At 41.3% G+C, this 16,368-nt stretch overlaps 1 protein-coding gene and 1 pseudogene across 1 annotated transcript in view; both read left to right on the top strand.

Annotated features, from left to right (window-relative positions):
- The first annotated feature begins 933 nt into the window (after positions 1 to 933).
- On the top strand, positions 934 to 2,961 carry LOC112319271 (E3 ubiquitin-protein ligase TRAF7 pseudogene; annotated as a pseudogene).
- A 10,383-nt stretch (positions 2,962 to 13,344) lies between these two features.
- Positions 13,345 to 16,368, top strand: part of IMPG1 (interphotoreceptor matrix proteoglycan 1) — a 125,592-nt gene continuing 122,568 nt past the window's right edge. The window contains 1 exon segment of the mRNA XM_053914100.2: positions 13,345 to 13,644. Within this exon segment, the coding sequence (XP_053770075.1) occupies positions 13,578 to 13,644 (67 nt within the window). The 5' untranslated portion in view covers positions 13,345 to 13,577.

Below are 16,368 nucleotides of genomic sequence, written 5' to 3'. Positions count from 1 at the left end.
TAATAGGAAAAGAATACAATAAGAATTAAATCAAAAGTAAATAAATAAAAATACTTTGAGTCCTACAAAACTGAGGCAATTCTGGAAACTTCCTTTTAGGCTAAGTGCTTATTAGGCAGACAAAGCACCTGCTACTGGGAATCTTATGCTGGGAAGTATCTCTCTCTCTCTCTCTCTCTCTCTCTCTCTCTCTCTCTCTCTCTCTCTCTCTCTTCTCTCTCTCTCTCTGTCTCCCCTTTTCGCCCCCACCTTGAACTCTGCCACAAATGCAAGTCTCTCCCATGCCTCCTGCTCTGCTTATAAACTATCCTTTTAAAAAAATGTGCTCTGACCCAGCTAGCTTGTCAAACTAATTCTCTCTCATCTTTCACTGCTAGACTATATAAAAAAGAAGGCTCACTCCCTGTCTCTTTTCCACTACCCAATTACTCTGTAATGCACTGCAAGCTGACTTTCTTCTCCATTATGCTACTGACATGTTCTCCCAAAGGTCATACATGGATTTCTCCCCATCACAGATCCAACAGCATTTCCTCAGCACTCAGCTTCTTGATTCTTTTTGCAGCCCTTGACCCTGCTGACCATTCACTCTTCCTCGCTGACTGTCTAAGTGCTCACGCAATGAGCCCTGAAAGAATTCAGACCTCTAAAATCTTTCAGCAGCATTATTTAAACTCAGTGTAGTATCTATAAAAGTCAAGTCACTGATGAAAATGCAAAATGTATCATGACTTTATATAGAAAGGAGTACATGTGACGTGCTGACACCAAACATACTTCACTGATTCTCTTTGCAACCTGTCCTTGTGCTAGCAATTATTTTGAAAACACTACTGGCAGCCAAGAGCACATGATGAAGTTGGGGAGTGGGGGTGGCGTTGCTACTCCTGGGTGGCCACAAGCAGGGTGGTAGCCTGAGTGCATCTCTAGAGCATGAGCTCGGGCCAGAGCACCCACTACAGCAGGTTCTCCAGGAGGGCCCAGCAACCTTCCCATTCCATTAGTCGCCACTGGGACCAGATGAAAATGACCTTAAGGCCTGCCTTTTTCAGCAGTCACAAAAGCCCATGGGATCCACACACACAAACATCACTGCAGGGCTCCCTTCTCCTCCAGCACCCTTACATACTCCCCACAGGACGAGGAGGACAGCATGCCCCCAGCAGCATCCTGCAAGGCTCTGACTCTGCCATCTCCAGCCGCTCTGAGTCCAGCCTGTCCCTGTGCTGTACCCCTTGTATGTCCAAGGACGAAGAGGAGTCAGAGCCACTGGTGTTTGCTAAGCATCTGTTGGCGAAGTGCTGTTGCCAGCTCTGCTGCAGTGTGTTCAGGGACCCTGTGATCACCACATGTGAGCACATGTTCTACCCAAGATGCACCATGAAGTCACAGAAGTGTTCCATGGAAATGCCAAGCTGACGGTCATGGTAAACAATGTTGTGGTGGCTGAGCAGATCCGGAGCTCTTCATCCACGGTAGGCATGGCTATACAGATGGTGGGGGCTGGGAAGCCCACCAGCTTTGGCATAGACCCTAGAAGCTGCCCTTCCACCATCAATCTCAGGAGCCGGAAGAACCACGATGATAGCTGTGACTACAAACATGTACAGGAACAACCCCAGCTGTCTGCACCTTCTCCAGATGAACCTGGAAGCCCACCTCAAGGAGTGTGAGCACGTCAAGTGTCCCATTCCAAGTAGTTCGCATTCACTGGGAACCAGTGCACCTGTGAGAGGTACCTGGAGACATGCCACTTGGACAGCCTGAGGTCCTGCAGTAGACAGTTGACAGCTTCCACAAAATGCATGTGGCACAGGCCCAGAAGGAGCAGAAGATTGCTGTTCTGCACTTCACACTGAGCAAGCTCTCAAGAAGATTGATCATCTGGAGAAGAGTCCTGAGCTCAAATCTGACGTCCTGGACAAAAACCAGAACAAGCTTAGTGAAGACTTCATGGAGCTCCAGAGTGACACATCCACGTTGAATGAGGAGCAGTCCCACGCCAATTCACATGGGCATCCCAGGATCCTATGACCCTCGGCACATTATCAGCAGCAAAGGAAACTCTGTGGGCAACCAGGGCTCCGTCATATATTCCATGGGTCACCTGCTTTTCAATGGCTCTTCTGACAAGTGCATAAATGTGTGGGATGCCTGTTCCACCTACAAATGTCAGAAGATGCTGAAGGACCATAACAGCATTGTGCTGATGCCCTATATCTAGGGGCTAAAACTCTACTGTGGCTCAGCAGACTGCACCATCCTCACGTGGGACATCCAGAACCTGCAGAAGGTAAACACGATCTGGATCTGGACAACTGGAGTGCACACTGGTCTTCTCGCACAGCATACTCCTCTGCAGCTCTCTGAGGGCCATCAAAGTCTGGGACATGGGGGGTACTGAGCTGAAGTTGAAGAAGGAGCTCACTGGCCTCAACGACTAACTGTAGGCCCTGGTGGCTGCCCAAAGCTACCTGTACGGCGGCTTCTACCAGAAAATCAAGATCTGCAACATCCAACCCTCTACTGCATCTGTGTCCGGCAGATGTCAGTGGCACTGTCTACTCTGTCATCATAAGGAATCACACTGTCTGGAGCACCTAGGAGAAGTTTATCCCCTTGTGAGATAGCAAGGCTGAGTAGCAGGGATAGACTGATGGGCCATGTGGGTCCCATGTATGCCCCGGCTGTCATCTCCTTTTCAGACCAGGCCAAAGTCTTCAGCATATGTGACAGTCCCTCAGGGTCTGGACTATAAACAACATGACCCTCATGCAGCCCCTGCTGCAACACCAGGGCCGTGTAACTGGGCAGGCCATGTCCCAGGGCCAGCTCTTCACAGGGGCTGTGGACAGCACTGTGAAAGTTTGGACTTGTCAACAGACAATTCAGGCTCAGCCTGCCCTGGAGGGAACAGGCTGGCCACACGACTGGCCGCGGCCTGCCCTGTGGGTCAGGTGAGCAGGCTCATCCAGCCAGGCAGTGCCCTCCCTGCCCTGGGCCCAGCAAGCCTCCTCCACGTGGCCCTGTCATTGCTGCTTCGAGGTAAATGCCTAGCCTCGCTCACTGGGTGCCAGATACAAGTCTGTCCCAGCCCACCCTCCTGCCCCGCCCCAGATAGACTGTGGCCTTTTTATTCACCTTTTCTCCTATTTTTATATTGTATGTCGATTTGATTACTTCCTGATTGAAATAAAAGCAGCACAGACTGTGAAAACAAATTAAATGCATGCAGATTGACACCTTTAAGATTAAAAGAAAAAGTTACCTGTGCTTCTAGTGGTCAGCTTACAATTATTCGTTTCAGGGAGGGACTGGTTCAGTCTTTAGGTGTACTATATTTATTACCATGGACTTGGAGAGGGGCAAGGAGGATAGACCGGGAAGAGCACTTTGCTAACAGCCTTTGGAGAAAGGCTGACCTGCTTTGTCTCCGTAAAAGAATTGGGTCATTCGAGTTCTCCCACCCAGGATTCATCAAAAAGATCTGTGAGAATATAGCAAAGACAGAGGAGGATACAGAGCCCCCTTCCCTGGGCTGCTAACATTCATACCCTCAATAACACTGTCATCCAGGGTCCCACAATTGCCTCCTTCCATTTCTGCCCTTAGGAAGTCAGCTTTTGTCAGACTCCATAAGCTGCTCCACCCCTTGGGTTATCCTGAGGGTAAATACAAAAAGTGGGAACCCCCCTCAGACAGGTATTACCCTTGTGTTTCTCTCTGTGTGTTAGATCTTTCTCCCCTAGGTTACAGGTAATAATACAGGGGAAACTCTCTGAACTGCGTGGGATGAATTTTGTATGAACAAGGAAGACATGTATTTAAGATACCCAGAAGTACAGAAGAGGACACTGGATTTTTATCAGAGGTAATAAAACTTATTACCCCCGGATCAAAGATTTAACACTGATGGCACTGCTTACCTGCCCCTGGTTCCTCCTAAGAGAAGTTCAAATATTCCGTTAGTCACTCATTGTGATGGTGATGAAAATACCTCAGGAATCGCCCTTGCCTGCCTGACCTGCAAAGACAAATCAGCAGTGTGAGCAAAAGAAACTTAGAATGCGATATTTGAGAACCAAGATGGCGGTGTAGGTAGACACACTGCGCCTTGCACAACCAGAACTGACAGAAAATCAAACGGCAAGGAAGTCCACACCAAGGAAATAAAAAATAAACATTCATCCAGACCGGTAGGAGGGGTGGAGATGGGCACCAGGGTGGAGAGGACTCCCGTGGCTGTGGCAGGACCGAGACTGGCAGAGTGTGGGATGAACGGCGCAGGCAGTCTGACCACTAGCAGACCCTGCAGCCCCACATTCGCACAGATAAACCGAGAGGGCCGGACTCAGAGTGGCGGAGAGCAGGGCAGGCAGAGCAGTGGGTAGCACCCCGTGGCCCCACATTCGCACACAGATAAACCGGACGAACGGCGGGGAGAGAAGCAGACCGTGCAACCCAGGGCTCCAGCGCGGGGTAAATAAAGCCTCTGATTGAAAACGCCCGTGGGGTTGGGGCGGCAGCAGGAGAGGCTCCCAGCCTCACAGGAGAGGTCGTTGGAGAGACCCACAGGGGCCTAGAGTGTGCACAAGCCCACCCACTCAGGAACCAGCACCAGAGGGGCCCAGTTTGACTGTGGGTAGTGGAGTGAAAGATTGAAATCCAGAGGAGAGTGAAGTGGGCACCATTGCTCCCTCTCGGCCCCTCCCCCACAGCACAGCAACCAGACCAGCATTACCCCACCCCAGTGAACACCTAAGGCTCCCCCCCCTAAAGTAACAGACACGCCAAGACAAAAAAATAATAATAATAATAGATGGCCCAAATGACAGAACACTTCAAAGCTCCAGAAAAAATACAACTAAGCGAGGAAGAGATAGCCAACCTACCGGATGCACAGTTCAAAACACTGGTTATTAAGACGCTCACAGAATTGGTTGAATCTGTTTGAAAACCAGATGAAAAAATGAAGCCTATGCTAAGAGAAACAAAGGAAAATGTACAGGGAACCAATAGTGATGGGAAGGAAACTGGGACTCAAATCAACGGTCTGGACCAGAAGGAAGAAAGAAACATCCCACCAGAAAAGAATGAAGAAACAAGAATTCAGAAAAATGAGGAGAGGCTTAGGACATCTTGAAATGTTCCAACATCTGAATTATAGGGGTGCCAGAAGGAGAAGAGGAAGAACAAAAAATTGAAAACTTATTTGAACAAATAATGAAGGAGAACTTCCCCAGTCTGGCAAAGGAAATAGACTTCCAGGAAGTCCAGGAAGCTCAGAGAGTCCCAAAGAAGCTGGACCCAAGGAGGAACACACCAAGGCACATCATAATTACATTACACAATATTAAACGCAAGGACCTACATCCAAGATTACTGTATCCAGCAAAGCTATCATTTAGAATGGAAGGGAAGATAAAGTGCTTCTCAGATAAAGTCAAGTTAAAGAAGTTCATCATCACCAAGCCCTTATTATATGAAATGTTAAAGGGAGTTACCTAAGAAAAAGAAGATAAAAAATAGGAACAGTAAAAAGGACAGCATACTCACAGTTATTAATGACCACACCTAAAACAAAAACAAGAGCAAACTAGGCAAACAACTAGAACAGGAACAGAACCATAGAGATGGAGATCACATGGAAGGTTGTCAATAGGGGATTGGGAGGGGGAGGGGGGGATGGTACAGAGAATAAGTAGCATAGATGATAGGTGGAAAATAGACAGGGGGAGGGTAAAAATAGTGTAGGAAATGTAGAAGCCAAAGAACTTATAAGTATGACCCATGGACATGAACTATAGGGAGGAATGTGGGAGGGAGGGGGTGGGCAGGATGGAGTGGAGTGGGGGGAGGAAATGGGACAACTGTAATAGCATAATCAATAAATATATTTTAAAAAAAAAAGAAACCTAGAATGCTAAGCGGACAGTAATCCATCCACCAAAGAAAAGAGCACATGATTCCAGAAATAAAAAGCTTGCAGATTCTTGTGTAGCTTCCTAACCCATGATATTTAAATACGTAGATGCAAGATGAAGGACAAGACCAATGCAAACAGTAAAATTTGGATGTGACCCCAACTTTTCATTGGCTTCTCTTTTCATTCAATATTGTAACGATATTGTGATTTATAATAAGAAATATATATTTGGTCCATGCCCTGTTTCAGGGCACAGAGCTCCTAAAACCTTTAGGAATTTCCTAAGCAATGAGAGCAGCACGGCTACCTTTTGTTACATTAATGAACTGACTTAGGACCCCACATAGGGATGGGGACTGGGTGAGTGGGCAGCAGACCGTGTGTTTAGAGGGTTGGAACTGCCAGTCTCTTCTCCTTGACCCACGGGGATGGGACATTGAGTTCAATCACCAGTAGGCAAGGATTTAATTAACCATGCACATGTAATGAAGCCTCTATTTGGTTGTCCAAACTTAACAGGACGAGGTTAAGAGAGCTTCTGGATTGGTAAACACGTGGAGATTTGGGGACAGTGGTGCACTTAGAGAGGACGCGGAGGCTCCGAGCCCTTTCCATAAACATTGCTCTATGCATCTCTTCCATTTGGCTGCAACTGAATTATATCCTTTTACAATAAACTGGTAATCTAGTAAGTAAAATGTTTCTGTGAGTTCCATAAGCTACTCTAGCAAATTAATCAAACATGAGAAGGGAGTCATTGGAACCTCCAACCTATAGTAAGTGGTCAGATGCCCAAGCGACAAGCTCGGTGTCTGAACTCACTTGTTCTCAGTGGCCAGCATTCCTGCCCATGGCGGGGAGGTGTTGATTCTGCAGAATTGTTTTTATAACTTGAAATTGTTGCTTTTTCTCCTAGAGAAAGAACACTGATGTTTCACAACAGGATTAGAAAGTGTAACACAGGGACATACAGCAAACAGAAAGTATTTTGTTAGCACCTATCAGCTTTCCGGCCCATATGAATGTATATTAGAAATATTTACATATGTATTTACAGGGGTAGGAAAATGTAAGCTTACAATGTTTCATATGGAAAATCATACCATAATTAATAAATAATAATATGACTTTTTTCACGTACCGGTAACTGTGAACCTACTTTTGTCCACCCCTTTATGTTTATAGGGTCCCGCAGAAGTAACACCTGCTTGTGTGTGGTGGGGAGGGTATGTGAATGTCTCACACGAGCTGGACGCGAGTTTGAACATTTACCTAAAATGTCAGATGCTGTGCTTGCGTGTGATACTGTTATGTCACAGAATTGCATGCTTATGATTTTGTAATAGAAGATGTTGTAATAGAAAAGCATCATTGTGCTGGACCCCGTATGTAAGTATGTGTATGTATTCTACATCCTCATGGTACTTTTCCTGGGTGTGATTATTTAAGGTCGACTCATCTTTCACCTGGCTTATTTCTCACTTTCAGATATATTGTTCTAAGTAATATCCTACACTCATTTGAGGATTCTAATTTTCTTTAGATATCACCAAAATAAGCTATAGTTATAGATGAGTGCTGAAAACCCATTACCCAATGCTACGTCTGGATGCTCCAAGAAAATAATGTTAAAGAATTTTTTTTTAAATATGAAGCCACAACAATAAATGGAATGGGAAAGGAGGCAGCGGTAACAGTTTAAATTTTCTGCAGCAGATAAAGCAATTAGGTCATTTGGACCAATCCTCCTACTGAGGAAATGCAGAAATATTCTGCAGAAAAGCTGGATGAAATATAAAATCATCTGACTGAGTGGAATGAAGAGCTTACAAATAGGGAAGCATTATCAGAATGGAGACTTACAAGAGATCAGAATCAAAGCACATGAGCCTAGATTTGGGGGCCACGCCTGGCCCAGGGCATTGCCGATCTGTAAGAAAGACAAAGGTTGAACAAGGCTCCTGGTAGGGAGGGGACAAAAGTTGGCATCCAGGCCATGGGAAAGCTCTGGGAAACTCCAGAGGGCTGCAGTTTAGGGACCGAGAGGAACACAAAATGAACCACACCTCCACCAAGTGCAGCCCAGCTTTGAATTATTTGCGTTGTTGAATCTTCAACTCGGAAATTTTTTTAAGTTGATCTTGGCTTGCTAGTAATCCCCAGTGCTTGGGACAAGCAAAGGAAAATTCTCTCTGGAAAGAGATGTCTTAGACTTCAAATTCTTTCTATAAGCATATATTTTGTAATAAACTTTTTATTTTAGAATAGATTTAGACTTACAAAAAAGTAGTAAAGATAGTCACCATGTATCCCATACACAGCTTCCCCCATTATCATGGCATATTTGTTACATTGAATGGACCAATACTGACATACCATCATTAATCGAAGCCCATCTGTTCCCTGGTCCGGGACCCAGCCAGGACACCACGTTACATTATGTCTTCGCTCTCCTCAGGCAAGTCTTGGCTCTGACGGTTTCTCAGACGTTCTTTGTTTTTGATGGCCTTGACAGTTTTGAGGGGCCCTGGTCAGCTGTTTTTGAAGAATGTCCCTCAATTTGGATTTGTCCAATGTTTTTCTCATGATTGGACTGGGGTTATGGATTTTTTGGAGGAAGACCACAGAGGTAAAGTGCCACTCCCATCCCACCATATGAAGGGGGAATACTGATAACATTGCTCCACTGTGGATGTTGACCTTGATCAAGGTTTATTTGTCAGGTTAAGTGACTGTTTTCTTTCCCCTTCTGTACTGTGCTCTTTGGAAGTCACCGTATACAGGTCACACTTACGCTTCCCCTCCTGGAAAGTGAATTATCTACACAAATTTCTTAGAATTTTCTACACAGGATATTTGTCTATTTTCCCCCATTTGTTTATTCAATAATTTCTTTGTATCAGTGTGGACTTGTGGATACTTACGTTACATTTTGTGTTATAATCCAACACCATTTTATTCCTCAAATTGCTTCAGTTTGGGCCATTTGGAGCCCTTTCAGTTGGACCCTATGTCCATCTGACATACCCACTTCACTACGGAGCTTTTCAGTTTTGGTTTTTGTTTGTTTGTTCTCTGTTTGGTTTGAGTGCTTCCTTACTTACTGGCACGACAAGACACTCCAGGTTCATTTTGTATATGACCTGTCCCAGTGTCAGAACCAGCTGTTTCTCCAAGGAGTCCTGGTTTAAGTTATTGAAAAATGGTAAGAACCAAGATTTGGGTGCTATGGGTTAACATAAGAAACATTCAAACCTGTAGAGAGAGTTTTAGGTGAGTTTATTTGAGCCAAAATGACGGCAATTGCAAGGAAGCAATATCTCAACGAATTGAGAAATGCTCCAGAGAATAGGAGTTTAGCACCACATTTTATACATTAGCATCAAATGAGGAGCCGTAAGGGGGTTACATGAAGTCCATCGATGATAAATTAAGGGAGGCAGGAGAAAGTAAAGCGGGGAAACTACAGAGTAATAAACAGCATGTCTACATTTGCTAGTTCTTCAGGTGGTTTTATCTGGATATCACGAACACTTAAGCAGCTCCCCAGTTAGGGGCTCCTGTATAACATATGTTATGTATATATTTATGGATGTGTGTATGTGTACTAGTTAGTATACACATTTTTCCTTTCTCTACCAGCTGAGAGAGCCAGAAAGCAAAGATACTCTAGTAGCAATGAGCACCCTTATGTGAAAGAAAAGGGGCCACATATTAAGCTGACAAGCTCAGGCGAGGCCAACAAGGCAGCCTTAAAAACTCAGAGACCTAAAGAAACCAAAAAGGATGGTCTAAAATTAAAATTTATTAACGAAAAGCAGTTCATGTCAGGTAGTCCTGTCCTAGGCCAGTATTTTTCTCTAACAAAGGTCAATCTTTACCTTAACTAAGCCTGTGTGTTGTCATTTTGCCTCTATGATAACATAGCTTTGGAATGTCAGGGTAACTAACTTCCTTCCCCCAAACCCCTTGGGCACAAGCAGAGACCACAAATCCCCTCACTGTTATTGTTATGTTAATTGTTGATTGTTAACTATCCCTTACCCACCTACTTAAAAAAGTATGTATCTATCATTTTATCTTTTATCCAATCCCAGAAATTTCCCCACTGGACTTTCTCCTGCCTCCCCTAATTTATCATCAGTGGACTTCAGGTAATCCCCTTACAGCTCCTCTTCTGATGCTAATGTATAAAATGTGGTAGTAAACTGCCACTCTCTAGAGCATTTCTCAGTCCTTTGAGATATTGCTTCCATGCAATTGTTGTCAGTTCAGCTCAAATAAACTCATCAAAAACTACAGGTTTGGTTGTTTCTTGCATTAACAGCTCACATCACAGGGGAGTACACAGACAGCGGCAGTACCGAATGTGAGAGACCGCCCCTCCTCCAGAGGGAGGCTCCTCATAAGGGGCCCCAGACAAAGGAGGTGCATGTCCTACGTGCAACTCTAGACTATATTACCTCAGTGTGTACATGCAGAAGGAAAAGTTCACGAAGCAGTCACAGGACAAGAAGCTGCTTCCAAAAGAGATAAGGAGGGAGTTACAATCCATTCCCTAAACAATGCACATTCCTTCTGGCCACAGACCCCCTAGCCAGCCCTCCTCATGGGTAATGGGAGAACCATGACCATACAACATACAATTAATATATAAATTAATATAAAATCATATATTATATATTAACATATACATATATATCCATCTCTACCTCTATAAACTAAACGTGAGTTTATAATGATGTCTCTACTCCATTACCATATGTATGTATAATTTTTGCCTCTTTCCCTTGCTCATCTGTGACTTCCCACTTCAATAGTGAGACCTGGCTCCCATTATCAGCTACTCATTTGCTTCTCTGCTCAATCCCAGATGCACATTATAGTTGTTTCAGAATTGCTAACTCATAGCCCCAAAGCAATTTTTTCAACCAGAGTTCACTGCTTATGTACAATTCCATTTGCCTTCAGTCACAGATTTCACTCATTTCCAGAGTTATTTAGGTCAGCTTTTCCCTACTCCCTTCAGTGAGTTTGTTTCATACATTCTTCTGTCAAAACCTGCACTGTCAAAATTAGCATAGTTATTTGCAACCTAAAGATTTTTCTTAATTTGCATGCCATAAGATTCACTTCTCTGCTGTAAAGTTCTACGGGTTTTGAAAAATGTAGTGTCATGCATTGCAGTATTATAGAACATAGTTTCACTCCCCTAATCCCCTATGCTTCATCTATTTAAAGCACATACTCCCCCAAATGCCTGCAACTACTTACTTGTTTTATCTGTTTTCCTTTTCCAGAGTATCATATAAATGGAATGATACAGTATACAGCCTTTTCCAACTGGCTTTTTTAGCCTAGCAATGTGTATTTAAGATTCACCCATGTTTTAAATGGCATGACAGCTCATACTTTCTTTTTTTAAAATACATTTTATTGATTATGCTATTACAGTTGTCCCATTTTCCCCCCTTTGCCCTGTCCATGCGATAACCCCAATTCCCTCCAGCAATCCACCCCCCCATTAGTTCATGTCCATGGGTTGTGCATGTAAGTTCTTTTGCTTCTCCATTTTCTATACTACATTTGACATCCCCTTGTCTATTTTGTACCTACTGATTATGCTTTTTATTCCCTGTACCTTTTCCCCCATTCTCCCCCTCCCCCCTCCCAGCTGATAACCCTCCATAGGATCTCCGTATCTGATCCTGTTCCTGTTCTGGTTGTTTGCTTTGTTTGGTTTTTTAGATTCAGTTGTTGATAGTTGTGAATTTGTTGCCATTTTAATGTTCATAGTTTTGATCTTCTTTTTCTTAGATAAGTCCCTTTAACATTTCATGTAATAAGGGCTTGGTAATGTTGAACTCCTTTAATTTGACTTTATCTGGGGAGCTCTTTCTCTGCCCTTCCATTCTAAATGATAGTTTTGCTGGATACAGTAATGTAGGTTGTAGGTCCTTGCTTTTCATCACTTTGAATACTTCTTGCCAGTCCCTTCTAGCCAGCAGTTTTGGTTTTTTTGTTTGTTTGTTTGACAAATCAGCTAACAGTATTATGGGAACTCCTTTATGTGTAACTCTCCTTTTCTCTTGCTGCTTTTAAATTCTCTCTTTTATCTTTAACCTTTAGCATTAATACTTTCTATTACTAATTTTATTCCATCGTATGTATATGTTAGGCAGCAGTTAGAAATGAGGTGCAGGAGGAAGGGGGCCACTGTCCTTGCTGACCCAAGACAAATATTTGAAATAGTTTCAGTTCACCGCCTTTTTTGTGACATAATTTCAGTTAGCAAAATTTCCATTGCGGTTTTACATGCCCCCCATCCCATGAGTGTGGGCAATCAAGGAGAATTATGAGAAAGGCATGCGCAGAAGAGTCTAGAGAACCAAGCTCCAGTAACAGATATACACAGTTTCTTTATTAACTCACCTACTAAAGAACATCTTGGTTGCCTGTGGGTTCTCGAAATTATGAACAAAGTTGTTATCAATATTCAAGTGCAGCTTTTTGTGTGGACATACATTTTTAAATCAGTTGGGTAAATTCCTGGAAGTCATTGCTGCATTGTACAGTAAGACTATGTTTAGTTTTGTAAAGTACCTATACCATTTTGCACTCTCGCCAATAATAAATGACAGTTCCTAATGCTCTGAATCTTTGCCAGCAATTGGTAGTGCCATTTTTTTCTCATTTTAGTCATTCTAATAGGTATGTAGAGGTATCTCATCGATGTATCAATTTGCATTTCCTAATGATGGTGTAGAAGTTGACCATCTCTTCAGATGCTTGTTTACCATCTGTGTACCTTCTTCGAAACGTCTTTCATTCAGATCTTTGGCTCATTTTTAATTGAGTTGTTAGGTTTTATTATTGTTGAGTTTTAGTTTGCTTTGTATATTTTGGGTACAAGTCCTTAAACAGAAATGTATTTCACAAATGTTTTCTCCAAATTTGGCAGTATCATTTTTCACAAACTTTGTAGAACTATTGGACTCTACTCTGTGCACAAATAACAAATTTAAAAATTAAAACCAGACTTTAAAAAAAAGAAAAAGAAGCCATCTATATGTCATGACAGAAAGAAAGCAATTTACAAAGCAGCCCATTTCCCTGAGCCTTGCTGTCTCTGGAGACTAACACATATGGAACAGCCATATTTCCAGGGGCAGCAATTAAACTCTCTCAGTGGACATTCCTTGCAAGTGTCATTTTGGAAAACACTTGACTCTAGCTGTCAGCCTTCTCCTGCATTTGGCAGCACCTCCCCTGGTTCTCTGTGTCACTGTAACAGGTGAGTAACTAAGAAAAGAAGCATCCCTTCTGTCTGTGGACACTTGTTTATAATGGCATTCAGGGTCCTGGAGCTAGGCTAACAGATGTTCTTCCAGAAGGTTAATGAGATGAAGGTTCCTCCCGCTCGCCCTTAAGCCGAGATTACACCTGAGGGGAAGATAAGCAGATTATTCCAGAAACAGGCACTACTTCACGTTCTTCAAAAATTGGCACCCTCCTAAAGTAAATCAAGAAGGTTATCCTCACTCAGCTTGCATCAGTATTTAATTATTTTCCATATTTCTGTCTTTTTTTTAAATAAGATTTGGGGCTGTTCTGTGACTGTTACCAGATTTACCAATGCACAAAAGTCAGAATGTATTTGGAAACTAGGAGGGCTATTTTTGTTTTTTGGATTTTTCTCCAAGTTCAAGGAACCAAAGGTAAGCTGTTTAAGTATTTATTTTTAAATTGCTGGTCTGTAAAATCTATTTACAGAAGTAAACATTCAAAATCAACAAATTTCCACTGTATCTCAGAAGGCTAGTATATGAAAGGCCCTAAATAAATATTGATCAAGTGAGTGACTGTCAAAAATTGTTTTTACTTTATTAAATATTTACTACATAATCCTAAATGCAATTTATGTCAACAAAATAGGAGAGATGAATGCATCTTACTTACTTTTATTAAACATTGAATAAAAATTTATATCACTAATATCAATAACATTAGTAGGTCCATGACACCAGTTATATTTATTCCTTAAATTTGACAAATAAAAATCCAAAAATAAAATTACATAATATTTTTTCATTTACAATCAGACAAAAAATATATTTCTTACCTTCTCATAGTTAAATCATAAGTTGCTTTTCCTTAGAAAATAGAGAGCATCCTTTATCTTTACAGTTTATGATTACAATCAATGAGAACTTGGTGGTTTTTGAAGTTTTATGCACATAAAAACTAGGCACCAAACGTTTTTATGGCAAACCTTCAGATGAATCTAAAATTAAAGCAAGTCACAAAACAGGCATATTTAAGAAAAGCAATGTATTTAAAAAAACTGTTGAAGAAAAGTTTTTTAAGAATCAGCCTGGTTATTAAAACATTATGTTTTTAAGACATTTGAAATCAATCATGTTCAGTTCTTCTTTAAGGATGACATAGCTTTGACAATTAACATGTTAATTAAAGCACTGGTTTGCAAATGTCCATAGAAAAGTGCAACAAATAGTCGGCTGCATTTAAAAGTCACAAGATAACTGATTCTGTTAGTTATTTTATATGTAATTCTTAATGATTGCGTTTGGAGGGAGAAAAAAATTTCTGGAAAATATGTAATAATACTTTATACCTTGCTACATAAATGATAGTGGTGGAAGCAAAAGTTTACTTACCTTCCATTTTAATTGTCAGTTACACATAAATGTTTAATTTGTAGAGAAATTTAATTACAAACAAATGGTGGTATTTCATTGTATTCTGAACTTAATATGCTATGCAAATCAATTCATGTATTTCACAAACTTGACCAGGCAAATGAGCTTTGCTTTTTGTTTATTTCACTATTTTTATATTTTTACATAATATACCTTTATATATTATATATTAGCACTTACAATTTCACATTGCATAATCATATAAAGTTAATTAAAATAAGCTCACCAGAAAACTACCATTTGTTATATACTTATTTCTATGAAACAAAGTATTATAATTGCAAAATTTAAAGTTCTAATGTGTTATTTGTTTGGGGCTTTCCATGCTGTAAGAATCTCAAATCTGTGAATTTCTGTTAATCTTCAATTAGTGAGGTCTACATTAATTAGAGTATATTTACTTCAGCCAGACTGGTTTTCCATGTGTAACTAATTAACCATTATGAGTGTATTTACACAGGAAGTGGTTTTAGGAAAGAGAAGAGTTCGATTTAATACAACTAGCTAGTAAGCATGACAATTGGGTGTTTAAATTCAAGAATTTGGGGTTTTTAAAAGATTTTGTATATTTATTTTTAGGGAGAGGTGAAGGGAGGGAGAAAGAGTGGAGGAGAAATGTCAATGTGTGGTTTCCTCTTGAGTGCCCCCACCTGGGGACCTGGCCTGCAACCCAGGTATGTGCCCTGACCAGGAATTGAACTGGCAACCCTTTGGTTTGCAGGCTGGCACTCAATCCACTGAGCCACACCAGCCAGGGCAAGAAGTTGTTTTTAAAAATTATAGATTATTTGAAAAATCAAAAAGATCTGAAAATTACCCACATCCAAATACAGCATATGCTACCTAGCACCTTTATATGTATCCTCAATCTTTTTAATATATGTTTACTGACTGTTACATGATTGCAATTCTATTGCACACATAATTTTCTATCAGGCTTTTTGTACTTCCAGTACATCATAAGAATGTTCTACATTGCTGTCTAACTTTGGCAAGCATTATTTTTTAGGTAGTATAATTTTCCTTTCAGTTAATACTCAATGAAAGAGAAATGTTTCTAATTAATTTGTTATTATGAATAATATTGTAATAAACATCTTGGTGCATAAGCCTCTCTCAGTATTAAAGATTCGTAGCCCAAATTCACTGAGGTAAAATTACTGGATCTAAGCAATATAAACAGTTTTATGGTATTTGATTCATATTCCCAAATTACTTCTCAAAAGGTTTCCTGTGCCCTGAGGTGACATTTTCCCCCATTTGAGTACTTACCAAGTACCCCATGCAGAATACTAAGAGATTCAAAGACTCACCACTATTTCAAAAGGTTTCCTTTAAGCTTTCTAGATACTCAATGTAGTTTTCCCATTGATACATAAAAGTGAAATGGTTTTGATTTTTAAATGTTCATTAAATAAACTTGTTTAGTGCAAAAAAATGTTTTTCAGTAGTTTGAAAGAACAATTACTTCATGGAGATACCAAAGCTCCTCTCCTCAGTGCTCAGGATGGGGATGCCATTTGCACTGGACATGCACAGCACTGCTGTGTCCCCTTACCTCTCCATTTCCCATAAATAATTGCATCTAATTGCTTGTGACATTCTGGTGTGTGGGATAGAAAACCCACACTTAGCAAGCCCGAAAATGGAAATGGTGTTTATCACAGTATGTGCCTTTTGCATTACATTCGGTTATACTAAATGAAACCTTTAACTAAGTTA

Source organism: Desmodus rotundus, chromosome 11 (genome assembly GCF_022682495.2).
Source record: "Desmodus rotundus isolate HL8 chromosome 11, HLdesRot8A.1, whole genome shotgun sequence".
In the NCBI taxonomy this organism is placed as follows: domain Eukaryota; kingdom Metazoa; phylum Chordata; class Mammalia; order Chiroptera; family Phyllostomidae; genus Desmodus; species Desmodus rotundus.
Note: the sequence above shows the minus strand (reverse complement) of the source record. Positions and strands in the feature narration are given on the sequence as shown.